This window comes from Saccopteryx bilineata, chromosome 1 (genome assembly GCF_036850765.1).
Source record: "Saccopteryx bilineata isolate mSacBil1 chromosome 1, mSacBil1_pri_phased_curated, whole genome shotgun sequence".
Lineage (NCBI taxonomy): Eukaryota > Metazoa > Chordata > Mammalia > Chiroptera > Emballonuridae > Saccopteryx > Saccopteryx bilineata.
This window is the reverse complement of record NC_089490.1, coordinates 26,914,599-26,942,441: the sequence shown is the minus strand read 5'-3', so window position 1 is coordinate 26,942,441 and position 27,843 is coordinate 26,914,599. Positions and strand designations below refer to the sequence as shown.

At 37.1% G+C, this 27,843-nt stretch overlaps 1 protein-coding gene across 1 annotated transcript; it reads left to right on the top strand.

Moving 5' to 3' along the window:
* The first annotated feature begins 13 nt into the window (after nucleotides 1-13).
* Nucleotides 14-10,794, top strand: LOC136319175 (beta-defensin 110). The gene is made up of 2 exons (XM_066252567.1): nucleotides 14-29; nucleotides 10,661-10,794. Exons 1-2 carry the CDS (start codon nucleotides 14-16, stop codon nucleotides 10,792-10,794), a joined length of 150 nt encoding a protein of 49 aa, XP_066108664.1.
* The last annotated feature ends 17,049 nt before the right edge of the window (nucleotides 10,795-27,843 follow it).

Genomic DNA, 27,843 nt, shown 5'->3' with positions numbered 1-27,843 from the left:
TCAGTCCTGGAAAATGACCGTGACTGAGGGTAAAGGCAGCAGAAGAATGAAGGCATAATCTTCACTGTTCAGCCCACTCTGCCTGAGTTCCCCTTACTACTACTTTCTGTGACGTCCACGGTAATTTCTCCACAATACTTTCAGCCATACCTCTGCATCACATAGTTTCTATTCAAAAAGTCCAAAAGTCAGCTTCTTTTATGAGTTTAAGAATACAATTTAGTAATTAGTATTAATTTAGATTTTTTTAAAAAAATCAATTACCATGGTATAGTAATAGAAACAGTTAGAAACATCCCCCCAAAATACAATAGAATAATTATTTTTGGTATGGTAGTCAAACAAAAAAACAGGGAAATTCTTGAATGGATATATGTGCATCAGACTGGGATTCATATAAGAAGGCAAAGAATTTCTGGGCCCTAGTTCCTCTCTCAATATTTTTATTATGAAGTCTCATTCCATTTTCTAAACGCAAATATGAGATCTAAAGATGTGTGTTCATACTAACCATTATCTATCTATTACAGTGATGTGCACGGGAAAACAATTTTTTCTATTTTGGAAAAGTTTCTAGATACATTTTTATCACAAAAGACTGTTTAATTTTCAAGGTTCATTTTTTTATTTAAGTGAGAGAAAGGGAAATAGACTCCCGCATGCGCCCCACCAGGATCAACCGGGCAACTACCCACTCACACCTCTTCCCCATCTGAGGCTGATGCTCTGCCCACCTGGAGCCATGCTCTCAACTGAGCTGTTTGTAGCTCCTGAGGCTGAGGCTCCAAGGAGCCATTCTTGGCCTGGGAGCCAATGCGCTGGAATCAATCGAGCCATGGCTGCGAGAGGGGAACAGAGAGAGAAAGAAGGCGGAGGGATGGAGAAGCAGGTGGTCACTTCTCCTGGGTGCCCTGACTGAGAATAGAAACTGGGACTTCTGCATGTGGTGGATGTTCTACCACTGAGCAAACTGGCCAGGGCAAGGTTTATTTGTAATAAACATACAGGTTCCCAGTATGAAACAATTATATGTTAAGCAAACATTGGAGCCTTATATGCATTATCTTTCACATGTTTTAATAACTTAAAATTGACATTGATTGTTTAATGTGTTCCCTTGTAGCATAAATATCTGCCAAAGTATTTATACAATATTTATTTAAACAAAGTTTCTCAACCCCAGTACCATTGATATTTTGGTGCAGACAATTCTTCACTGTAGGTCGTGCATTGTATCTTTAGCTGCAACAAGTATTTCTGCATCCTGAACCTTTACCAATCCTTTGCCAATAACACTTCCTTCTCCTGATTGTGACAATCATTGTCAACTATCCTTTTTGAAGGGCCTGGTTTAGAACCCCTACTTTATAATTAAGCACTCATTCTCACAGATATTTAATAAAGAAAAGGGAAACAAACCATAGCAAAGTTTTCAGGTAGTTGATAAATTCCTTGTGTCTTGTGAGAACAAATTTCTATTTGAAAATTCCCTATGTTAATATATGTGGAACAGATGATATATTGGTGATTTCAGAAAAAAAAATTAGGCTAACCTTTGGATAATAACTATATAAGCCATGTGGAGAGGGAGATTAGTAAAATTAAATGCTTATTATAAAGGTTTGATTATTATTTATCCTTCTTATGCAGACACTGGGCCATCAGTATGTCAAGACCTATAAAGTAGAATTGATAAACCTAATATACTATTAGTATGGGGCAAGTAAGAATTGAGGTTTTCAGTGGACACTGAGTAGTAGTAAATGGTGAGAGGTGTTCTAGACACTCGAGGCATCTCTGCCCATGACCTAGTCTGTACTGGTAGACTCTCCATTCTTCAGAGTTTGACAGAAAAAATGAAAACCATCTAAATCCTGAGCTGGTCCCTCTTTGTATAGTCCATTGTATATTTAAGCCACAAGCTTCTGCCTTCAGTCCAAAAGACAAATATGACTAATTTGAAGGACAATGTAAATCTGTGAGTATCAACTGTGAAATTTAATATCATTTTCTGCAGAAATCTTCTATTTTGTGTGATAATATTCACTGAAAATTCTAGAAACCATTTTGATGAAATTCTTTAGTAGGTTTTTCAGAGAGAAAGCACTATCACTAATTATTTATATTGTCCTCAGAATTAATTATCAAAAAAATTTTTAAAGAAAGAAAAGAAAAAAGCAAATAAATGCAAATATTTCTGGCAACTTTCTTGCTCACACATGGTGATTTTCATCACACTTATTGTCAAAACAGCTAGATAATATTAACCTCATTAGCTCTAAAGACCTGAAATTTTGCATTTTTCCTTACCTTGATCCAAAATCTAAATTTCCTAAGGACTATGTATTTCCCTTCACTTTTAGTTTCCTGTAAGTCTTTTTATTTTTTATTTTTTTATCTTTCTGAAGCTGGAAATGGGGAGAGACAGACAGACTCCTGCATGTGCTCCACCGGGATCCACCTGGCACTCCCACCAGGGGGCGACGCTCTGCCCACCAGGGGGCGATGCTCTGCCCCTCCAGAGCGTCGCTCTGCCGCGACCAGAGCCACTCGAGCGCCTGGGGCAGAGGTCAAGGAGCCATCCCCAGCGCCCGGGCCATCCTTGCTCCAATGGAGCCTTGGCTGCAGGAGGGGAAGAGAGAGACAGGGAGGGGGGAGAGGGGGAGGAGTGGAGAAGCAGATGAGCTCTTCTCCTATGTGCCCTGGCCGGGAATCAAACCCGGGACCCTTGCACACCAGGCCAATGCTCTACCATTGAGCCAACCGGCCAGGGCGTTTCTTGTAAGTCTTGATCAGCATTGACCCTGATAAACTAGACACCGCCAGGTGTTGGATATAATAATTTTGTTATTACTTAATAGCTCAATACACTCTTGAATCAATTAAAAACATTATATTTAAATGAGATCTATCACTATTAAACCCCAGCACAGGACTTGGAGGAGAATAATTAGAATTCAACCTGATTTCAAATATTCAAACCCAACCCATTTCAGGATTCATTTCACTTCAATGTCCTGGGGCAAGAACAATCTCTAATTCCAATTAGTAATTTATTTAGTCAAAGCAACATTTGATTAAAGGTTTGCTTCTTCCCAGGTATAATGTCACAGGCTTTGGATTTGAGGATAAAAGAAATTAGAGCTCCTGTCTTAAGGAACTGGTCATTGTTGATCTCAAACTGAGCTTTAAGTACTATCTAGTTAGATAAAGTTAAAAAATGAATAAGACATAGGATCTGCCCTCTGCAAAATCAATGTTAATTCATAACATTGACAGCATGTGAGCTAGACACTGTGTTCCATACCCCCTCTCTCACTTATTCACAAGTTCAATAAGTACTCTTTGAGAACTTTCCATGTGTTAGCCATAATATAATACTCGGGCACATCAATAAACAAAGCAGGCAATATTTTCTACCTTTGTGGTGTTCATATTCTATATGTGGCAATAAATACAAACAGAGAGCATTATAAATAAGCATATTACACTAGAAAATAATATATCAAACAGAGTTAAAGTACCCAAAATGATGGTGGTTACAATAATTTAAATAGGATATTTCAGGGAGCCTTTATTGAGAAGGTGACATTTAAGTAATATAATGAAGGAAGTAAAGAAGTGGTCACAGAAGCACATGAGCTCTGTGAGGGACACCTGTGAAGCAAGAGCGGTTGGGATAGAGTGGTTCGGGAGGACAGGTAGTCAGGGCGAGAATGTGCTGATTACTCAGAGCTTTTTAGGCACTAGAAAGGACCTTGCCTTTCATTCTGGGAGAAATCTAATGGGTTTTCTTTTTTCTTTTTTTTTTTTTTTTGTGTGTGTGTGTGTGACAGAGACAGAGACAGAGAGAGGGACAGATAGGGACAAACAGACAGGAAGGGAGAGAGATGAGAAGCACCAATTCTCTTTGCAGTACCTTAGTTGCTCATTGATTGCTTTCTCATATATGTCTTGACTGGGGGGGGGGCGCTATAGCAGACCAAGTGACTCCTTGCTCAAGCGAGCGTCTTGGCCTCAAGCTGGTGAGCCTTGCTCGGACCAGATGAGCCCATGCTCAAGTTGGTGACCTCAAGTCTTGAACCTGAGTTCTCTGCATCCCACTTTGATGCTCTATCCACTGCGCCACCGCCTGGCCAGACTTCAATAGGTTTTAACCAAAGGAAAAACATGATTTGAATTTTGTTTTAATTTTTTTTCTTAAGTGAGAAGCGGGGAGGCAGAGTGGCAGACTCCAACATGCACCCTGACTGGGATCCACCTAGCAAGCCCTCTACCATGTGATGCTCTTTCCATCTGGAGTCATTGCTCCACTGCTTGGAAACTGAGCTATTTTAGTGCCTGAGGTGAGGCCATGGAACCATTTTCAGCATCCAGGGCCAACTTGCTCCATCTGAACCATGGTTGTGGGAGAAGAAGAGAGAGATAGAGAGATATGTGAGAGATGGAGAGGTGGAGAAGCAGATGGTTGCTTCTCTTGTGTGCCCTGACCAGGTATCAAACCTGGGATGTCTATATGCAGACAATGCTCTACCACTGAACCAACTGGCCAGTGCCAAAGATTTGTTTTAAAGAACTTCTTTGAAATATTTTCATGAGGTAGGAGGTCTTGAAATTATATAGGTAAGACATTGTGGTAACTCAGTCCAGGGTGGTAACAATAAAAACAATAAGCAGTGGAGGGGCTCTGGATGTGTTATAGGTAGAGTTAGAGTCCCTTAATCACTCACCCAGAACAACTAACTGAAAATCCTGTTACAACTGAAAAATCATTGTACTAATATTATGAATATTTTCCTAAAGTCCAACTCAAAGGCCTTTTTAAATTCTTCATCTTGCTAGTCTTCTGAACACTGCTTTAGTCGACCAGTATTTTGACAATTATTAGTTGACTTTTCTATTTTTGATAGTCTCTTAAATGCAGTGATCTCCAGTGTTTTGTCATTAAATCCCTATTCTTGTTTTACAAGCTTTCCTGAGATTATCTTGTTCACTACAATAACTTCTGCTATCAGCAAGTACTTTTTTTCTCAACCCCCTTCCCAAACCACAAAGCTTCATTTATCACTGGCGATGGCACCTACTTACCCAGCTGGCCTCCAAATGCTTTAATCCCGATATGTCTAAAATAGAACTCATTTTACTCACAAAAGCTAATGTCTGCCCTCCCACACATTTTATTGTCTATTTCACTGTTGTTCTCAACCACAAGGTGTTAAAGGACTAAAACACGACATCATTGCTGCTTTACTTCCAGTACTCTACCCTCCAACCCAGAAGTTTAACTGGGCTGCTTTTACCTTGTAACCACACATTCACTTTCTTCTCTTCGTTTGAAATCGCATTAACTTAATCATCATTATCATTATTTTTCATTTTAGAATTCTTTAACAACCCTTCATATAACTTCTCTGCTACAAAACTTTTGGGAAAATGCTGCTTAAAATCTGGAGAGCTTCTTTACTCCATTCATGGACATATTATCCAACTACTCAGCTTTATAGGTCTTTGCCAGGTGTACCTAATTTGACTTTGCTGTATTTTTTAATTAAGTAATTAATTTTTTCTATGTTTATTTTATTGATTTTAGAGCTAGAGAGAGGGAGGAAGAGAGAGAGAGGAAAACGGGAACATCAATCTGTTTCTGTATGTGCCCTGACCAGCGATCAAACCGGTAACGTCTGCAATCCCGGACCATGTTCTGAACACCCGAGCTCTCCAGCCAGGGCGTGACTTCACTGTATATTCTGAAGCCCATGCCTGTATCACTTCAGTCACATTAAAAGTCACACCATTCTTCATCAATCACAAATTCTTTCAAAATACCCTATCAATGTTTAGGCTTCCTCTCAATTCCTTGAAAATATGCTATTGGCTTTTAGAGACGCAACCAAAAGTCAATCTCCTGCGAAGTCATTGAACACACAGAGTTCAGAGTTCAAGGCGACTAACTTTGAATCTTTACTCCTCTTTTATTCCCTCTGAAACCTTATGCAGAGTGAACTCCTCCAGTAGCTCTTATGGGTCAAACAAGAATGGTTATACCTCCTATAAGGTTGTGAGAGCATTAAATCAGATAGTAAGCTGCTCAGTAAAAACCTAAAACCTAATGAACCCCTGATAAAGCACAGCTGTTAATAATGGCTGCGGTACCAGTAGCTCTGGTAGCAGTAATGGAAAAATGGACTTTTCCAGGAAGAGTTTGTGGTTCTTTATTCTGTGCCACAAGGATGTTTTATTTAAATTCCAGAATTGTCTTCACAAAGGGTACTGTATTGTTTCTATTTCTGTCTTATCATTTCTCAACAAACACTGGCTGCCTTTTGTAGGTAAGGGGCTCATGGTTTCACTCATTTTTGCATTTGTGCTCAGCCCAGGACTGAGCATAACATAGCTGTTTTATAAAGCACACTGTAGGGATCATAAGAGAAGGCATTCTCTTCATTTAACAGTGAAAATGAAGAAATTTCAGTGAGTTTTAAAGAGTTATTGTAAAACTCTGCCAGAGATCGGCAACTCACTCATACCGATGTTAATGCAAACCTCCTTTACTAGTTGTGGGCTATAATCTATTTCTGTATCTATTATATGACTCATTTGATGCCACACAACACTCTGAAGTAGGCATTATTATTAAACACACTTTACAGCGGAAGAAGCTAGTATAGAGGTTAAGTCATTGACTCAGCTGGCATTGAGGAAAAGCTGATGGAGAGATTGTAATACAACCCAGAGAGTTTTTTCAGTATATCACACCCTTTAGATTCTTATCCATGATAACATGTTCATTCACTCGGGCATTTTGTCAATTATTTGCCCATTTTTTAAGCATGTTATTTCTACCATTTTGCTACATGTTGAACTACATGAGCAAACAAGGCAGACAGCAGACCTGATCTAGTGTGTTAAGGCTAGAGGTTTGTGCTTCCACTAGAGTAGGTCATAAACTAATAGCAATGCTTCATCTGGGGTCAATTTTAACAAGGAATCCAAAAGGGAGATAAAAACAAAGGATATGCAAATAACCTAAATGTGAAGGCTTATTAATTTTTCAAAATTGTACAAGAAGTTTACATATTTTCTCATTATAGCTCTTAAAATTTCACAAAAATCTCAGATTTATGAGGAAAATGAAATAGAGTGAATTAAATCATTTGGTCAATTTATCCCAGCTAATAAATAGAGTATACAGGATTGAAACCTGGTCATATTAGATTCTGTAAGATCCGCCTTTTCAGATACATTATACAAACTTCCACTGACCCATGACCTTGCTCATACCTTGATTTCAACTTGGACCCAGTAAAAGTTAACATCTTCCAAGTTTAACTACTCCTACTTTCAACTCTGCCTCTCTATTTGCAGGGAGCATCACAGATGGGCAGAGAAATCATCTATAGCTAAGTACCTCATTAGACTAGGAAAATATATGCCAGACATTTCTCCTGAGAGGGTGAAGAGCTTCCCACAAAGCCTAGGAAAACTAACATTAGATCTACTGTACGGGGCCACTGAGATTTAACCACTGCTTTCCTAACAGAGTGCCGCTCAGCATGACTTGCAGGACTTGTTACAGGTTGCTATCCACAGTTTACCTCCACCCTATTTGTAGCACTTTATTCTCGCCCAGAATCCCTTATATAAGAGGATATAGATCCCTTTAATGGTCCAAACTAGTGTTTGCATTTATCTCTTTACATTTATCTCTTTACATGGAAATTGGTTAACACGGGTCTCATCTCCAGTGATGTTGAAAAGGTACAGAGGTATCAGTAAGTGAAAGAGATGTTTGTGTCCTTCTCCAAATAGTCATTCATTTTTGTTTGTATGTGGCCTATGTTAACAGTTTTAATCACCTCGCATAAATAATTATGCACACGTGGATGACATCTGTATAGCTTAAAGTTTATACTGTATTACCTAACCAATTTCTACAAAAATGTTATGGGATTGTGTAAGTCTCAATGATAGAGTTCACATGCTAGCTGTGATTCTAAAATGAAATGTTTTTTTGCAAATAACCAAGACTAATACAACCAGTTTGGTGACACATGCTTTTTGTTCCCAGATCATATAATTCGGTGTGTTTCTTCATGATTGAAGTCATTTTTTATCTTTTGAAACAGTGAGAAAATAAAAAGGATATTAGTCTATTTTTAATGTTACCAATGATCGTTATGAATCCATACTTCTCTTTTCTAAATTTAATATATCTTAAAATTAAACATGGATTTGGTGAGTTGATAAAATATTAGGGTCTTAGAAATGTTGATTAGTTTAAAAAGTACTTATCCCAGCAAAAGTTTTTTTTTTTTAAGTTAAATATGATAATATATCACCCTCTATCCTACTTTAAATTATACTTTGTATGGCTCTGAAGTAACTTTACATTTCACCAAAATTTACCAGTAGCCAGAGATTCTGTCATCGTGAATTACTTTCCTGTTCCCACAGGAGATACATATATTCACATGTCAAAACCCATCTGACAATTCTTGCACTTTAAGCTTAACTTCCTTTTCTTTTCTACTAACTTTATTAATGATAATAAAGTATGTACATTTGAAATTCTCTCTATATTCTATATATTTGAAGTTTCTGTTCAATTCTCAACCTAGTACTTGCAGAAAATTAGGGACTCAAATAAACACCTGACATATAGAATTGGAATGAAACCATTCTGAATTTCAATTAGGCAGGCAATTAGGGTTTATGAGTTGACATTATATAACTTTAATCTAAATTCAACTTAATTTGTACTCCATATTTTAATGAAATTATTTTTCTTTATTTTTTCTGATGCACACAAAATTTAATATTCAAAATATATTTGTCATAGCTATGTTTATTTATGTAGGTATGTGGAATGACTTATCCAAGATAAGTATGATGATGAAATTTGGAGGAAGAGTAAATAATCCTGACTTCAACAGAACAATTAAGAAAAACTATCCTGCCTGACAGGCGGTGGCACAGTTGATAGAGCATCGGGCTGGGATGCAGAAGACCCAGGTTCGAGACCCCGAGGTCACCAGCTTGAGCTCGGGCTCATCTGGATTGAGCAAAAGCTCACTAGCTTGAGCCCAAGGTCGCTGGCTCGAGCAAGGGGTTACTCAGTCTGCTGAAGGCCCGTGGTCAAGGCACATATAAGAAAGCAATCAATGAACAACTAAGGTGTTGCAATGCGCAACGAAAAACTAATGATTGATGCTTCTCATCTCTCCGTTCCTGTCTGTCTCTGTCTGTCCCTGTCTATTCTTCTCTCTGACTCTCTCTCTGTCTCTGTAAAAAAAAAAAAAAAAAAAAAAAAAGAAAAACTATTCTAAAGTAACAGAAATATTTACTTCCATTACTATTTTATTTAATGTATAAACATAACACTGTGAGTTTAGGATCTCAGAACACCTACTTTAGACAATTCACAATAAAGTAAAAGGCTAACTAAAATGGGCCTCCTCCTTTTACTAAGCCTATAATGTATAACAAAATGGTGTTTTATGTATATATATCTAAAGTGGTCTTGTTTTCTCAATAAATTACTGTATCAGTAAGTATCTTCATGCCTACTGTGTACCAATTATTGGGCTATACTGGGTAAGAGGTAACAAAGAAATAGAATAAATCATAACTAACATTTAAAAGTTTATATTTTGAGCCCTGGCCAGTACCCTGACTGGTTGGCTTAGTGATAGAGCATCAACTTGGCTTGTGGAAGTCCCAGGTTCACATAGGAGAGGTGACCATTTGCTTCTCCATCCCTCCCCCCTTTACTTCCCTCCTGCAGCCATGGCTCTGTTATTGATTCCAGCACGTTGGCCCCAGGCAATGAAAACGGCTCTGTTGAGTCTCTGCCTCAGGCACTAAAAATAACTCGGTTCCAAGCATGGCTCTAGATGGGCAAAGCATCTGCCCCAGCTGGGGGTTGCTGGGTGGATCCCGGTCAGAGTGCATGTGAAAGTTTGTCTCTGTATCTCCTCTCTTCTCACTAAACAAACAAACAAACAAACAATAAATAAATAACAGTTTATAATTTGACTTCAAGAATAAAATCATAACAAATGTTTTAGAAAATGCATATTACTTAGTACTAAATTATATTATGTTATTCATTCATTACCTATCATAAAGTAACAAAAATATTACCTGTAGACTGGTGAAAGGGACATATCCATTTGTTCTAGTATAATAAAACAATATTAAATTAAGAACTGGATTTGGAATGGAGAATAAAACATTGGATAAATAATTCTATGAAGAGGCAATATGAGTAGGTTTAAAAAATTAAGAACACATGCAATAGAACTTACAGATGTTTTAAATATTGTAATCATCATTTAATCATCATTTACTCGCATGAGCAAGTAAATCTGGTCTCAAAGTAAGAAAAAAGGTGGGAAGGGAAGAACCCTAGGAGCCAGCTGACATTAGGTACTGATGTGAGACGTAAGATAAAGACATGCATTTTGTACAAGTAAATGTCTGTGGCTTGGTCACTTTCTGAACTAAATGATAAATTGTGCTATCTAACAACCTGACATTCCAGAATTTCCGTCTCTCACAAATATGATCTCCTGACTTAGAACAAATTTTTTTCCTACCTATGGTAAGAAATTTCCCAAATGAAAAACTGGATTGATAACTTTATCTTTCTTGATTGCAGGTAGAAGTAACTTGGAACCAAAGTATAGATTTGAGAGATGCGAAAAAGTGAAAGGAATATGTAAAACGTTTTGTGATGATGATGAGTATGATTACGGATACTGCATTAAATGGAGAAATCAGTGCTGCATATAAAACTCTGGATAAGGTGTTCTTAGGGTATATTCCTAAAAGAGGGATAGCTGAGCAAAAGGCAGTATGATTTTTAATTTTTTGAGGAATCTCCATACTGTTTTCCACAGTGGCTGCACCAGTCTGCATTCCCACCCAGGAGGGTTCCCTTTTCTCCACATCCTCGCCAGCACTTATTCTGTGTTGTTTTGTTGATGAGCGCCATTCTGACTGGTGTGAGGTGATATCTCATTGTGGTTTAAATTTGCATTTTTCTAATGATTAGTGATGTTGAGCACTTTTTCATATGACTATTGGCCATCTGTGGAGAAATGCACCCCCATGTTTATGGCAGCATTGTTCACAATAGCGAAGATCTGGAAACAGCCCAAGTGTCCATCAGTGGACGAGTGGATTAAAAAGCTATGGTACATATACACTATGGAATACTACTCAGCCATAAGAAATGATGACATCGGATCATTTACGATAACATGGATGGACCTTGATAACATTATACGGAGTGAAATAATTAAATCAGAAAAAACTAAGAACTATATGAACCCATACATAGATGGGACATAAAAATGAGACTCAGAGACATGGACAAGAATGTGATGCTAATGGGGGGTAGAGTGGGGGGGTGAGGAAGGAGAGAGGGGGGTAGGGGTGAAGGGGGGCACAAAGAAAACCAGATAGAAGGTGACAGAAGACAATTTGACTTTGGGTGAGGGATATGCAACATAATCAAATGTCAAAATAATCTGGAGATGTTTTCTCTGAACATATGTACCCTGATTTATCAATGTCACTGCATTAAAATTAATGAAAATAAGATAAAAAAAAACTCTGGATAAGAGAAGTACTATTGAGCATCAAAGTTTGGAACAGAAATACATTTTCTTAACTCAAAAGTAGGTAAAAATTTAACAGTGTTTAATAAAAATATGCTCTTTTATTTATTATTATTATTTATTTATTTGAGGGAGAGAGAGAGAGAGAGAGAGAGAGAGAGGAGAAGCATCAACTCACATCTGTGGCACTTTAGTTATTCATTGATTGCTTCTCATATGTGTCTTTACCAGAGGCTCCAACCGAGCCAGTGACCCCTTACTCAAGCCAGTGATCTTGGGCTCAAGCCAGCAATCGTAGGATCATATAGATGATCCCACACTCAAACTGGCAATCCCCTGCTCAAGCTGACAAGCCTGCACTCAAGCTGGAGGAGCCTATGCACAAGACGGCAACCTCGAGGGTTTCAAACACGGAATCCTAGCATGCCAGGTTCGTGCCCCATTCACTGCACCACTACAGGAAAAAATATACCCTTTAAAATCCTAAATATCACTGTTTCCATAAATAAAAATAATTTACAGTATCTATTCTGTCTGTTCATTGACTGATCACTTTCTTTGTATTTCAGGTGGATGAACATACTGTTTAAGCAAGGGAACAGACTCTAATTGCTCTCTTAACCTCATTGTGGCCATTTTTCTACCCAGACACTCATGCTGCTCATCTGAATTGCACAGCTTATTCTCTCAATATATGTATGTGACTGGATTGCCATCTTTAATATGATAATCAGTACACACACACACACACACACATGTGTGTGTGGCTTAATTTTTTCTTTTTTGTGTGTGACAGAGACAGAGAGAGACAAAAAGAGGGACAGATAGACAGGAAGGGAGAGAGATGAGAAGCGTCAATTCTTTGCTGCGGCACCTTAGTTGTTCATTGATTGCTTTCTCATACGTGCCTTGACCAGAGGGTTCCAGCCAAGCCAGTGACTCCTTGCTAAAGCTAGAAACCTTAGACTCAAGCTGGTGAGCCTTACTCAAACCTGATGAACCCACAGTCAGGCTGGAGACCTTGGGAGTTCGAACCTGGGTCCTTTGTGTCCCAGTTTGATGCTCTATCCACTGTGCCACTGTATGGTCAGGCCTTAAATCTTTCCTAAAAGAAAACACATGTCTTCTCCCTTTCATAGATGAAGTCTTTCAATCTCCTTTCGCCTAATGATTTAATGTATGAATTTAACCAATTCCTGTGAGATGACATTTGAGATGACTCAGTTTAATGGTATTCTCATTAGGAATATTAAATGGTCTTCATGGTACACACAGAAAAGGGATAAATAACAAGGTCTTAAAAAAAAAGCTTATTTTATCCATGCAGTCCTTCATTCAAACAAAATCCCACAAGGAAGCTCAATAATAGGTGTTTTGGTCCTAACTATTTAGGACTTGCACAACCAGTATTATTATTCATTGTATTTTTATCAATTAAAAATTCATGAAACACTGTTTTTTCTTTTTCTTTTAGTTAAGTCTGTACATAATATCCTTAATTTGCATCTTGGTCAGTAAAGGCTGACCTATTTGCCCTCTACAGAAATCATTTGCTAACTCATATAAAAAAAATCAGTGAAGTTTCCAGGAGCAAAATGTGATTCCTGAAGCATCAGTCTTTGCACTACCTGAGAGTTTGTAGAGATGGAAATTCTTGGGGTTCAGATTTATTGAATCAATAACATTTGAGATGGAATTCCCTACATGATTATTATGCACTAAAAGATATGCTAACTAACTACTACCTAAAATTAATCTTACCTGTTGTATTCTAAAGCAAACTCATGGCCCCTTAATTTTTTAATTAATTTCAACCAAAGTTTTTGAGATCCATTGGCATTACTGACAAAACATACTCAAGTAGGAGAAAAAAAGGTGCCAAGTAACATATTTCTTTCTGTTGGAGAAGATATGGGGGGGGACGACTGAAAATAATCTTTTAGATAAAGAAATTAGAATTTGTTCTAGCATATTGGTTTGTCAGTTGACCTAAATTAAGTAAAAATAAACTCAGTGTGTCTTTTTTCTATTTTTTTAGTTGATCTTATTGCTCATTTTGTAGTGTTCTGGAAAATTAAAATTCCTGAATAGAAGCTCATTTTAACTGCACATGGAAAATTCTATGAAGTAAAACTGACTATAAAAGGTTTTAAATTTTCTGTTTGTGGAAATACTTTTACTAATAATGTTCTGCCTCCCTCTCCTCAGCTCTTCCCCTCCTGCTCACTCTCCTACTTTCTCATAGGAATTTTAAGATTCAAAACATTGAAAGTCATAAAAAGACAAGTGCTAATAGCCACTTTTCTTCAATTCTCACATGTACTTTGAACACAAAATATTGTCATGTTGTATTTACAGTCTTGATTTTCCTGCTGATTCCATGAATGATATAATGGCCAAGTAAAGAAATATGCTCAACAGAGCCTGAATGTTCCCCTAGCTTTGACTGAACATCATTGAGATTTCTTCATAACTATAAAGCCCTTGACTTCACGTTTTTTGTTTTGTTTTGTTTTGTTTTGTTTTTTGTATTTTTCTGAAGCTGGAAACGGGGAGAGAGAGTCAGACAGACTCCCGCATGCGCCCGACTGGGATCCACCCGGCACACCCACCAGGGGCGAAGCTCTGCCCACCAGGGGGCGATGCTCTGCCCCTTCAGGGCATCGCTCTGTTGTGATCAGAGCCACTCTAGCACCTGGGGCAGAGGCCAAGGAGCCATCCCCAGCACCGGGCCATCCTTGCTCCAATGGAGCCTCGGCTGCGGGAGGGGAAGAGAGAGACAGAGAGGAAAGAGAGGGGGAGGGGTGGAGAAGCAGATGGGTGCTTCTCCTGTGTGTCCTGGCCGGAAATCGAACCCGGGACTTCTGCACGCCAGGCCGACACTCTACCACTGAGCAAACCGGCCAGGGCGACTTCACGTTTTTAAAACTGAATTTATTTTGGAAAACTTGCAATTATTAATTCTTCTTCTGTTCCTTTGAAAAATATGAAAGTTCTTCTCCCCTCCTCTTGTCAGTTCTACAAGACAAGAAATATTTTTCTCAAGGACCTGAGAACCATCCCTTTGAAATCTCTGTCTCTGTGGGAGGCTAAGAACCTATCTCCAGTGGATGCCAATTATCAAACAGTGATGGCCTAGCCACAAAGACATGCATTTGTAAACTCAGGGATAACTCCAAATGCTCAAGGTAGTCCACTGATCAACCTCCTCTCCCATTCTCATTCAGTGCTGGCTTGTTTCACGTTGCATAAAACTATCCACGTTCATCCATGCTGTCACAAAAAACAAGATTTGCTTCTTTTTTATGGCCAGTGTTTCACTTTGTTAACTCCCAGTAATAATTAACTCATTGGAATTTTGGGTGTAGATGGTTTTTACTTAAAAGTCTTAGCGGTAGTAAATTATTTTTGGCTACACTGAAAATTTAAGCTTTCATGTGTTTTTTTTTTATAATTTTTAAACATTTTTATTGAGATATATTTAACATGATATAAAATGCCCATGTTTCAATAATAAAGTTTGATGTTTTGCTTTATTGTGTACCCATGAAACCATCACCAAATCAAGTTAGTGAACATGCCAGTCATCCATGAGTGTTGTTTTTGTGTGTGTTCCTCTTTTCATTCCATCTCTCCCATTCCTTCTTGTCTCCTCATCTCCCCTGACAACAAGTGATTGAATTGCTTATTATTTTATATTAGTGTCAATACAGTGAATGTTTTTAAAATTTGATTTTTTTTACTTAACATAGTCATTTTGAGGGTTTTTTAAAAGATTTTTTAAAAATTTATTCATTATAGAAAGGAGAGAGAGAGAGAGAGAAAGAGAGAGAGAGAAGGGGAGGAGCAGGAAGCATCAACTCCCATATGTGCCTTGATCAGGCAAGCCCAAGGTTTCGAACCGGCAACCTCAGAGTTTCCAGGTTGACGCTTTATCCACTGTGCCACCACAGGTCAGGCTCATTTTGAGGTTTATCTATACTGTTGTATCAATATTTTATTCCTTTCTGTTGCTGAAGAGTAATTTATTGTATGAATACACCACAATTTATTTGTCCATTTATCTCTTAATGAAAATCTAGGTGGCTTCCAGATATTGGCTATTTCAATGAAAGTACTGTGAACATTCCTGTAAAGTTCTTATGTGAACACATGTTTGCTTTTATTTATCTCTGGTAAATACATATGAATAAAATAGTTATACATTTAACTTTTAAAGGAAACTATTAACTCTTTTCCAAGTGTTTGTAAGATTTTATGTACCCACTATTAGGTAAGGGCATCACAATTCCTCCATATACATGCCAACATTCAATCCTTTTAAGATTGTATATAGAGAGATGACGTCAGAGTAATGGCGGAGTAGGAAGCGATACCGATAAATCTCCCCCAAAACTCAACAAGATCTTCAACCAGAAATAGAAGAACCTATACTTGGAGCTTCCAGATTCTTCGCAATACACCCAAAGGTATGATTGAGTGAAAAATTGGCTAAATATATAACCAAACCCCGAAGGAAATAGGGAGTAAGGAATGCTCCGCCTTCCTCACTAACCTAAACAGGGCGGCTTTCTCTGGTAACTGTGAATATAGAAACTGAGGCGGGCAAAGGGGGTGAATAGATCCAGGCCGCCGCAGCAAAAACGGCCGAACCAGGCTGTGGCTCAGAGATCCAAGCCGAGGAAAATCTGATCCTGTGGCAACCCGGGCAATACAAGCTAACACTCGCGCCAAACCCAAACAAAGAAAGACAAGCGGAGCGGCCATTTTACCCGGTCTCCTGGTCGGTGCGCAGTTAGTGGAAGAGAGATTTCTTCCTAAGCCGCGGAAGTGGGTGCCCGTGTTGCCCCACGAAGAGGCAGGGTCAGAGGCCTTTCTGTGGGCTGAGGGCAGAGTCTCTGGGCAGCCCCAGCGCCCTGGGAAAGCCACGCACGGGAGTGAGTGAGAACTAATCCCAATGGTGGAGATTTTCTGTGCTGGAGGCTGTTTCACTCAGAGGGAACCGCGGCCGGCCTCATATCCTGGTTTGCGCGCGCAGATAAGGAGTGAGCGATTCCTCCGAGTGCCTCGGCAGTGCGCGCCCGTGTTATCGCACAGAGGGGCAGAGTCAGGGGCCTTTGTGTGGGCCAAAGCGGAATCTCGGGCCGCCCCAGCGCCTTGCAAAAGCCGCACACGGGGACGGAGCGAGACTCAATTCCAACGCTGCAACTTTTCCCTGCGGTTGGGGGTTTCACTCAGAGCGTGAGACTGCTGGCCGGATATCCTGGTTGCAGACAGTGAGTGAGAGTTTCCTCCAAGCGCCCCGGAAGTGGGCGCCCGCTTATGTTACCGGATAGAGTGGCAGAGCCAGAGGTCTTCGAGTGGGCGGAAAGCCCGCCTGATTATGCTAGCAGCTCTGACTGACTGAGCCTTACCCAGAGCCCTGTGCTGAGTGGAAATAGAGTGGGGAGTTGCCAGCAATTTGAGCCTCTTACTATCCAGGCAGAGGCAGCAGCAACCCCATACCTGGACTATCAGGCTACTAATTGAGGAAGGAAAGACTAGGAGAAAGGCTCCAGGAACACGGACTCTCTCACTGTCGGAGCCTATAAATGCTAATGAGCCTCGACTCCCAACGAGACTAAAGCACAATACATGACATTGCCATAGAGACTTATCAACTGCAAACCTCTACCTGAGCGTGCCAAAGGGGCAGAACCCGGGGTACAGAGTCACCGACCAGGAAGAGGGAGAGAAAAGAAAAAGCAAGAAGATAACCTCTCAAAATCAAGAATAACCTGCAGACTTTATAACCTATCCCATTTTATTATATTTGTTCGTTTGTTTCTCTTATCTTCATTCTTGAGACTTTTTTTTCCTCCTCCAATTTGGCCGATTAACTCTCTACTGGTCTTACTCTCTCCTCTCCCTGAACTACACTACCCATAAGTGTTACATCTCCCATTATCATTTCTCTTCTCTTCCTTTCTCTCTATGAGGGTTGCACTCCAAAACCCTTAACTCTCTCTCTCTCTCTCTCCTTTCTTTTTTCTTCTTTTAGTGGTTCCCTCTTTTTTTCTCTCTCTCTCTTTCTTTTCTCCCTCTATATTAGTTTCTTCCTTTCTCCTTTACATCTCCTCTCATTCAAACCTCAATAACAAACAAATTATCTTATCTGGGACTCAAACCTATGTTTGTGGCATTTTGGGGGGTTTTTACTTCACCTTTTTAACTCACTAGCAGTGCTCCCATCCCTGGCTCTCCATATTATCTAGTTCTTGTTCCACTAAATACAATAGTAAGTTTTTAATTTGTCCCCCCATTTTTCCATTTTCCTCTTATTCCTCTCATCATAACTCTTAGAAAACCAACACCTAAAAGCAAATCATTTTATTCTTGACCCAAATTTTTTCCTTATTTGCTTTTTGTGGGTCCATACGCTCTTTTTTTTTTCTTTTTTCTTTTTTTTTTTTTTCCTTTTTTTTTTTTTTTTTTCTTTCTCTCTTTTTTGCCCCTTTATTACTTTTCCCCGATTCAGGCCCTCCATCACAGGCATTGTTTGTTATAACTCACAGTCCACCACAAGATTTTCTCAAGAAAGAGGGGAGAGGAGAGGAGAGGAAAAAAAGAGGGGGGGAATAATTTCCTTTTTTAAAAAATTTTTATTTTATTTTATTTTTCTTTATTTCATTATTAATTTTTTTAAAAAAAACAACTCTTTTCGATTTGTTATTTTTTTTTTAACTTTTTATTCTTTATTAAATCTCATTAATACTATCAACAAAACCACCCTCAGATGCCATTAAGGAAGAGAAAATCGAATATCATGGATACAAAAGAAAGAGAGGTAACACAGCTAGATGAGGAAAAATCTATGGAGAAAAAATTTAATATATTGGAAACCTTGGAGCTAAATGACAGAGAATTCAAGATAGAAATCCTAAAAATCCTCCGAGATATACAAGAAAACACAGAAAGGCAATATAGGGAGCTCAGAAAACAACTCCATGAACACAAAGAATATATGTCCAAGGAAATTGAAACTATAAAAACAAATCAAACAGAGATGAAAAACTCAATTCACGAGCTGAAAAACGAAGTAACAAGCTTAGCTAATAGAACAGGTCAGATAGAAGAGAGGATTAGTGAAATAGAAGACAAGCAACTTGAGGCACAACAGAGAGAAGAAGAAAGAGACTCAAAAATTAAAAAAAATGAGATAGCCCTACAAGAATTATCTGACTCCATCAAAAAGAATAACATAAGAATAATAGGTATATCAGAGGGAGAAGAGAGAGAAAATGGAATGGAGAACATACTTAAACAAATAATTGATGAGAACTTCCCAAGCCTGTGGAAAGAACTAAAGCCTCAAGTTCAAGAAGCAAACAGAACTCCAAGTTTTCTTAACCCCAACAAACCTACTCCAAGGCATATCATAATGAAATTGACACAAACCAACAGCAAAGAAAAAATTCTCAAGGCAGCCAGGGAAAAGAAGAATACAACATATAAAGGAAGGCCCATTAGATTATCATCAGATTTCTCAGCAGAAACTCTACAAGCTAGAAGAGAGTGGACCCCAATATTTAAAGTCCTGAAAGAGAGGAACTTTCAGCCACGAATACTATACCCATCAAAGCTATCCTTCAAATACGAAGGAGAAATAAAAACATTCACAGATACAGAAAAGATGAGGGAATTTATCATCAGAAAACCCCCACTCCAGGAATTACTAAAGGGGGTTCTCCAATCAGATACAAAGAACAAAAAAAAACAGAGCCACAAGTAAAAGCTCCAAGAAGAACACAATAAAACCAAATGTAAACTGTGACAACAACAAAAAGAAAGAGGGGGAGAAGACGGAGATTAACAGTAGCAAAGGACGATGGAGTGCAAAAGTACTCACAAAATAGTTCGCTACAATGAACAGGGTAGGGACCCTTTTCATTACTCAAAGGTAACCACCATTGAAAAAACCACCACAGAAGCACATGAGATAAAAAAGATAGCAACAGAGGAAAGATGTATGGAATACAACCAAATAAAAACAAAAGATAGAAAAACGAAAGAGAAGGATCAAACAAGACACAAAACTAACAGAAAGCAAGATATAAAATGGCAATAGGGAACTCACAAGTATCAATAATTACACTAAATGTAAATGGATTAAACTCACCAATAAAAAGGCACAGAGTAGCAGAATGGATTAAAAAAGAAAATCCAACTGTATGCTGCCTACAGGAAACTCATCTAAGTAACAAGGATAAAAACAAATTCAAAGTGAAAGGCTGGAAAACAATACTCCAAGCAAATAACATCCAAAAAAAAGCAGGTGTAGCAATACTCATATCGGATAATGCTGACTACAAGACAGGAAAAGTACTCAGAGACAAAAATGGCCATTTCATAATGGCTAAGGGGACACTGAATCAAGAAGACATAACAATTCTTAATATATATGCACCAAACCAAGGAGCACCAAAATATATAAGACAGCTACTTATTGATCTTAAAACAAAAACTGACAAAAATACAATCATACTTGGAGACCTCAATACACCGCTGACGGCTCTAGATCGGTCATCCAAACAGAGAATCAACAAAGACATAGTGGCCTTAAACAAAACACTAGAGCACCTGGATATGATAGACATCTACAGGACATTTCATCCCAAAGTGACTGAGTATACATTTTTCTCCAGTGTACATGGATCATTCTCAAGAATTGACCATATGTTGGGCCACAAAAACAATATCAGCAAATTCAGAAAAATTGAAGTTGTACCAAGCATATTTTCTGATCATAAAGCCTTGAAACTAGAATTCAACTGCAAAAAAGAGGAAAAAAATCCCACAAAAATGTGGAAACTAAACAACATACTTTTAAAAAATGAATGGGTCAAAGAAGAAATAAGTGCAGAGATCAAAAGATATATACAGACTAATGAAAATGACAATACGACATATCAGAATCTATGGGATGCAGCAAAAGCAGTGTTAAGAGGGAAGTTCATATCGCTTCAGGCATATATGAACAAACAAGAGAGAGCCCAAGTGAACCACTTAACTTCCCACCTTAAGGAACTAGAAAAAGAAGAACAAAGACAACCCAAAACCAGCCGAAGAAAGGAGATAATAAAAATCAGAGCAGAAATAAATGAATTAGAGAACAGAAAAACTATAGAAAAAATTAATAGAACAAGGAGCTGGTTCTTTGAAAAGATCAACAAAATTGACAAACCCTTGGCAAGACTTACCAAGGAAAAAAGAGAAAGAACTCATGTAAACAAAATCCAAAATGAAAGAGGAGAAATCACCACGGACACCGTAGATATACAAAGAATTATTGTAGAATACTATGAAAAACTTTATGCCACTAAATTCAACAACCTAGAAGAAATGGATAAATTCCTAGAAAAAAACAACCTTCCTAGACTGAGTCAAGAAGAAGCAGAAAGCCTAAACAGACCTATCAGTAGAGAAGAAATAGAAAAAACCATTAAAAACCTCCCCAAAAATAAAAGTCCAGGCCCTGACGGCTATACCAGCGAATTTTATCAAACATTCAAAGAAGACTTGGTTCCTATTCTACTCAAAGTCTTCCAAAAAATTGAAGAAGAAGCAATACTTCCAAACACATTTTATGAGGCCAACATAACCCTCATACCAAAACCAGGCAAGGATGGCACAAAAAAAGAAAACTACAGACCAATATCTCTAATGAATACAGATGCTAAAATACTAAACAAAATACTAGCAAATCGAATACAACAACATATTAAAAAAATAATACATCATGATCAAGTAGGATTCATCAAAGAATCTCAAGGATGGTTCAACATACGTAAAACGGTTAATGTAATACATCATATCAACAAAACAAAGAACAAAAACCACATGATCTTATCAATAGACGCAGAAAAGGCTTTCGATAAAATACAACACAATTTTATGTTTAAGACTCTCAACAAAATGGGTATAGAAGGAAAATATCTCAACATGATAAAGGCCATATATGATAAACCATCAGCTAACATCATATTAAATGGCACTAAACTGAAGGCTTTCCCCCTTAAATCAGGAACAAGACAGGGTTGTCCACTCTCTCCACTCTTATTTAATGTGGTACTAGAGGTTCTCGCCACAGCAATCAGACAAGACAAAGAAATAAAAGGCATCCATATCGGAAAAGAAGAAGTAAAGGTATCACTTTTTGCAGATGATATGATCCTATACATCGAAAACCCCAAAGAATCCACAAAAAGACTACTAGAAACAATAAGCCAATACAGTAAGGTCGCAGGATACAAAATTAACATACAGAAGTCAATAGCCTTTCTATATGCCAACAATGAAACAACTGAGAAGGAACTCAAAAGAATAATCCCCTTCACGATTGCAACAAAAAAAATAAAATACTTAGGAATAAACATAACAAAGAATGTAAAGGACTTATATAATGAAAACTATAAACCATTGTTAAGGGAAATCGAAAAAGATATAATGAGATGGAAGAATATACCTTGTTCTTGGCTAGGAAGAATAAATATAATCAAGATGGCTATATTACCCAAAGCAATATACAAATTTAATGCAATTCCCATCAAAATTCCAATGACATTTTTTAAAGAAATAGAGCAAAAAATCATCAGATTTATATGGAACTATAAAAAACCCCAAATAGCCAAAGCAATCCTAAAGAAAAAGAATGAAGCTGGGGGCATTACAATACCTGACTTCAAACTCTATTATAGGGCCACGACAATCAAAACAGCATGGTATTGGCAGAAAAATAGACACTCAGACCAATGGAACAGAATAGAAAGTCCAGAAATAAAACCACATATATATAGTGAAATAATTTTTGATAAAGGGGCCAACAACACACAATGGAGAAAAGAAAGCCTCTTCAATAAATGGTGCTGGGAAAACTGGAAAGCCACATGCAAAAGAATGAAACTGGACTACAGTCTCTCCCCCTGTACAAAAATTAACTCAAAATGGATCAAAGATCTAAACATAAGACCTGAAACAATTAAGTACATAGAAGAAGACATAGGTACTCAACTCATGGACCTGGGTTTTAAAGAGCATTTTATGAATTTGACTCCAATGGCAAGAGAAGTGAAGGCAAAAATTAATGAATGGGACTACATCAGACTAAGAAGTTTTTGCTCAGCAAGGGAAACTGATAACAAAATAAACAGAAAGCCAACTAAATGGGAAATGATATTTTCAAACAACAGCTCAGATAAGGGCCTAATATCCAAAATATACAAAGAACTCATAAAACTCAACAACAAACAAACAAACAATCCAATAAAAAAATGGGAAGAGGATATGAATAGACACTTCTCCCAGGAAGAAATACAAATGGCCAACAGATATATGAAAAGATGCTCATCTTCTTTAGCTATTAGAGAAATGCAAATCAAAACGGCAATGAGATACCACCTCACACCTGTTCGATTAGCTGTTATTAGCAAGTCAGGTAATAGCAAATGTTGGAGAGGCTGTGGAGAAAAAGGAACTCTCATACACTGTTGGTGGGAATGTAAAGTAGTACAACCATTATGGAAGAAAGTATGGTGGTTCCTCAAAAAACTGAAAATAGAACTACCTTATGACCCAGCAATCCCTCTACTGGGTATATATCCCCAAAACTCAGAAACATTGATATGTAAAGACACATGCAGCCCCATGTTTATTGCAGCATTGTTCACAGTGGCCAGGACATGGAAATAACCAAAAAGCCCATCAATAGATGACTGGATAAAGAAGATGTGGCACATATACACTATGGAATACTACTCAGCCATAAGAAATGATGACATCGGAACATTTACAGCAAAATGGTGGGATCTTGATAACATGATACGAAGCGAAATAAGTAAATCAGAAAAAAACAGGAACTGTATTATTCCATACGTAGGTGGGACATAATAGTGAAACTAAGAGACATTGATAAGAGTGTGGTGGTTACGGGGGGGAGTGGGGAATGGGAGAGGGATAGGGGGTGGGAGGGGCACAAAGAAAACAAGATAGAAGGTGACAGAGGACAATCTGACTTTGGGTGGTGGGTATGCAACATAATTGAACGACAAGATAACCTGGACTTGTTATCTTTGAATATATGTATCCTGATTTATTGATGTCACCCCATTAAAAAAATAAAATTATAAAAAAAAAAAAAAAAGATTGTATATAGTATTGTATTGAATCTATAAATCAATTTGGGAAGAATTGATATCCTAGATATGTTGAATCTTCCAGTTCATGAATGTGGTATAACATTCCATTTATTTAGGTCTTTTGAAATTTCTCTGAGCAATGTTTTCATGGTATAAATCTTAACACAATTTATCCTTTTTTCATATTTCTGATGCTATTTTAATAATGTTTTATTTAAAATTTTTCTGAGTTTCTATCATATAAAAGTACAATTTTATTTTTTATGTTAATTTTGTGTCATACAAATTTACTAAACTCAATTATTTGTTTTTAGTAACTTTCTTATAAATACCATAGGATTCTCTAAATATTTCATCATGTAACTGGCAAATAAATATAGTTATTTTTCTGTTTTAATCTGAACACCTTTTCTTTTCTTATTTTTCTTACTAGAATCCTTTAGTACAATGCTGAACACAAAGGGTGAAAGCAGACATGTTTCCCTGGTTCCTCATCTCAGAGAGAAAACATTTAGGCTTTTGCCACCCAATGTGATGTTAACTGTTGTTTTATTTGAGGTGATCTTATTAACCTGAGTAAATACTTCTATTTGTAATTTTGTGAGACATTTTGTTAGAAGATTATAGTTTGTGAAAAAAGATTAGTATCTATCATAATGATCTTCTGTATTTCTTTTTTATTCAGTCTATCTGGTGAATTATGTTTTTTTTTAAGTGGTAAATTAATCTACATTTCTGGTCATCCTCATTTGATCATAACATATTTTTGTTTATATATCAAATATTCTTTATATTCTGAGGGAATTTATGTTAAATTTATGTTATATATTTTTTATGAAATGTCGAGTAGCATTTTCTTACATAGAAATGGAGTTTACTTCATGAGAAGTATTTTAACCTCAAATTTTGAAAAAAAAAAATAACCTGGGAATCTTAATTTTCTATACATTAGGTACATAAAGAAAAAAGAATGTATAAGAAATAAAAAATTCTTTGTTAAGTGCAAATAATGTTTAAAATAGTATATATCACTCAATACAATTTTTTCCTTGATTTTTGACTTAATTAATGAAATTCAAATAAAAAAATCCATAGTTTACATTAAGGTGTAGTCTTGGTGTTGTCCATCCTGTGATTTTTTACAAATGTATAATGGCATGTATCTACTATTATAATACCATACAGAATAGTTCTACTGCCCTAAAAATCCCTGGGGCTCTGCCTTTTCATCCTTTCTTCCTATGGCAACAACTGATCCTTTTATTGTCTTAGGAGTTCTACTTTTTTTTTATGATTTATGATTCCATTTTTGAAATCACTTCTAAGGGAAATACCTACATTTTTACTTTTAAATAATCTATTTTAGAAACTTGGGACCTAATACGTAAAAAAACAAAGAGGTTGGATTAAGTGTTCTAAAGAATGTAGCACAAGCTAATATATAATTTGATATATAGTAATATATTTTATATATTTGTATTTGAGACAAAATAAAAATATTATTTTTGTCATGAGAAGGGGGTAAGAGGATAAAACGCACTCACTTCTACCCTCCACTTCTTTACATACATACATATACAGCTATAAATTCATAAGACTGCCTAGGTTCAGGTCAAATTTTACTAATAATGAATTTCTTCAAATATTGTAGAAGAAAAAGTAAACTGTAATTGAAAAATAACATTTTTTAAAAAAAGTAAAGAAAACTAGTATCTCTTATTCTTCCTGGTAGCAACTCAGTGGCCATGACTCTCAAAGACTCCTCTCTTTTTATCTCTACTTTCTCCTTCTTTACCTTTGCTGATTTTTCTTAATAACACCTTAGACAAGATGTATGGTAACCAAAGGCACTACACTGCCCCAAAAGGCAAAGCATAGACCCACATCAATCTTTTAGTAATGCTCTGCCTTTGGCTGCCAAGTTGGAGCTATTGTCACGAAGGCCTGCAGGTGGATTCCACAGGGATCTTCAAAAGCAACCATTGTCTTACACAGCTTCCCCATGATTCTCTTTGAACTGTTGGTTGACTTCAAAGTTCATTTTCCCATGCCATGATGAGTAACAGGTATAGATATTCACTGACACTTTGAGCCTGTTTGATACAGGAAACCAATGTCATAACAATGATTAGAAGTGGTATTATTGAGCATATTAACCATATGTATTGGCATGACCAGTGCATATTTTCCCTTCCCTGTGGACCATTTATTTACATGGAAAGCTATGTTATAAGAAGTTTCCTTCTGACCAGGCAGTGGCACAGTGGATAGAGCGTCAGACTGGGATGCTGAAGACCCAGGTTTGAGACCCCGAGGTCGCCAGCTTGAGTGCAGGCTCATCTGGTTTGAGCAAAAGCTCATCAGGTTGGACCCAAGGTCGCTGGCTTGAGCAAGGGGTTACTCAGTCTGCTGAAGGCCCGTGGTCAAGGCACATATGAAAAAGCAATCAATGAACAACCAAGATGTTGCAATGTGCAACGAAAAACTAATGATTGAAGCTTCTCATCTCTCCGTTCCTGTCTGTCTGTCCCTGTCTATCCCTCTCTCTGACTCTCTCTCTCTCTCTGAAAAAAAATCTTCTGAGCAAAGCATAAGAACAATTGGAATTAGAGGAAGGGGTTGAATGTAAAGCAGCACGAAACTGAAGTCCTGATGTTTCATACCCAAACGAAATTTACTCCTACCTAGAAGTAGCAATATTCACATGACCATACACATATTCTTGGAGAGTGACTTTCCCCTAAAGAGTTATTTGATAGGCATGATTAGTTTTTGTCTCACGTGGCTTTACTTCTTTTACATGCTCTTCTTCATGTTTTGATTAACTTGGTCTTGTTGTGGATGTATTGGTAGAGAAGACACTAGGCAAAGTGTTTGAGACATAGGTCTTAATATCATACTGATTGAAGTCAGATGGTTCAGGGCTATTGAGTCTTATTTATTCAATTATTTATTTATTTATTTATTTACTACCTTAGTTTTGTTTCTCTTATACATAAAATGGAGATAGCAATACCTAGTTTTCTAGTTTATAGCCCAAGGCCTCGCATATATCAAACAGTGTAAATAGTAATACTTATGTTAAATTAGATTTTAATCACCTACTTGTCATTGAACATAATATTTGTGGGGGGGTTTTAATATGATGGCATATCTTTATTCTACTAAAGATTTGCATTTTTGTACTATATATTTTGAGAAAAAGAAAGATATTTCAATCAGTGTTGAACATACGAGTTCAAAGTTTCTGTCAAATCAGGTTGGGGCTGATATGATGCTACATGTGCACAAAAGATATAGGTAACTGGTTGTGAGACAGAGGATAATGGGCTAGATGGACCAGCACAAGTGAGCAGCCAGGGAAAGAAAACAGCTTCTCAAAATCAGCTTTTGTTGAATTCACATTTGACGTTTTTCAGACTTAACATCTTTTTTTTCTTGATCTATATGGAATGATTCACTCTTGATTGGAAATAATTATTTAGACCAGAATAGAGAAAAACTTTTGATGACATTTCTCGATGTTTATGTGTGTTTGGGTATATGTGCATGTCTCAGTAGACAGCCCGCATGGATTAGATGTTTATTCAATTCTGAGCAAATGCAGTAGGCATCATATACTCGGAGCTAGAAGACACCAGTTCAAAGGCCAAGTCACATCATCTTTCAGTGTTTGGATGCAAATTATTTAGGTGATAACATTTAGTTATTAAATAAAACAAACTCAGGAAAGAATATTGTTTATTACTGTTTTGACTTCCAGTTAAAGTATCAGATGATTAGAAAATGCCACATTTATACCCCTTATCTTTCTCATATTATTTTGTGTTTATATCCTGTTTTTAAATAGATTTTCCCACATTTATGCTTGTGACTTCATATCATTAAGCAAAATCATATTTCAAAAACAAAAAGACTCAGAGATATCTTGTCTGATAATGTAGCAGTCAGAGAGAGATAATAAAACTTCCTTAGTGCTATGAAGATCAGAAGTTTTAGATAAAAAGCATTTCTTAATTGTTAATTTTTTAGTTATTTTTTTTTTA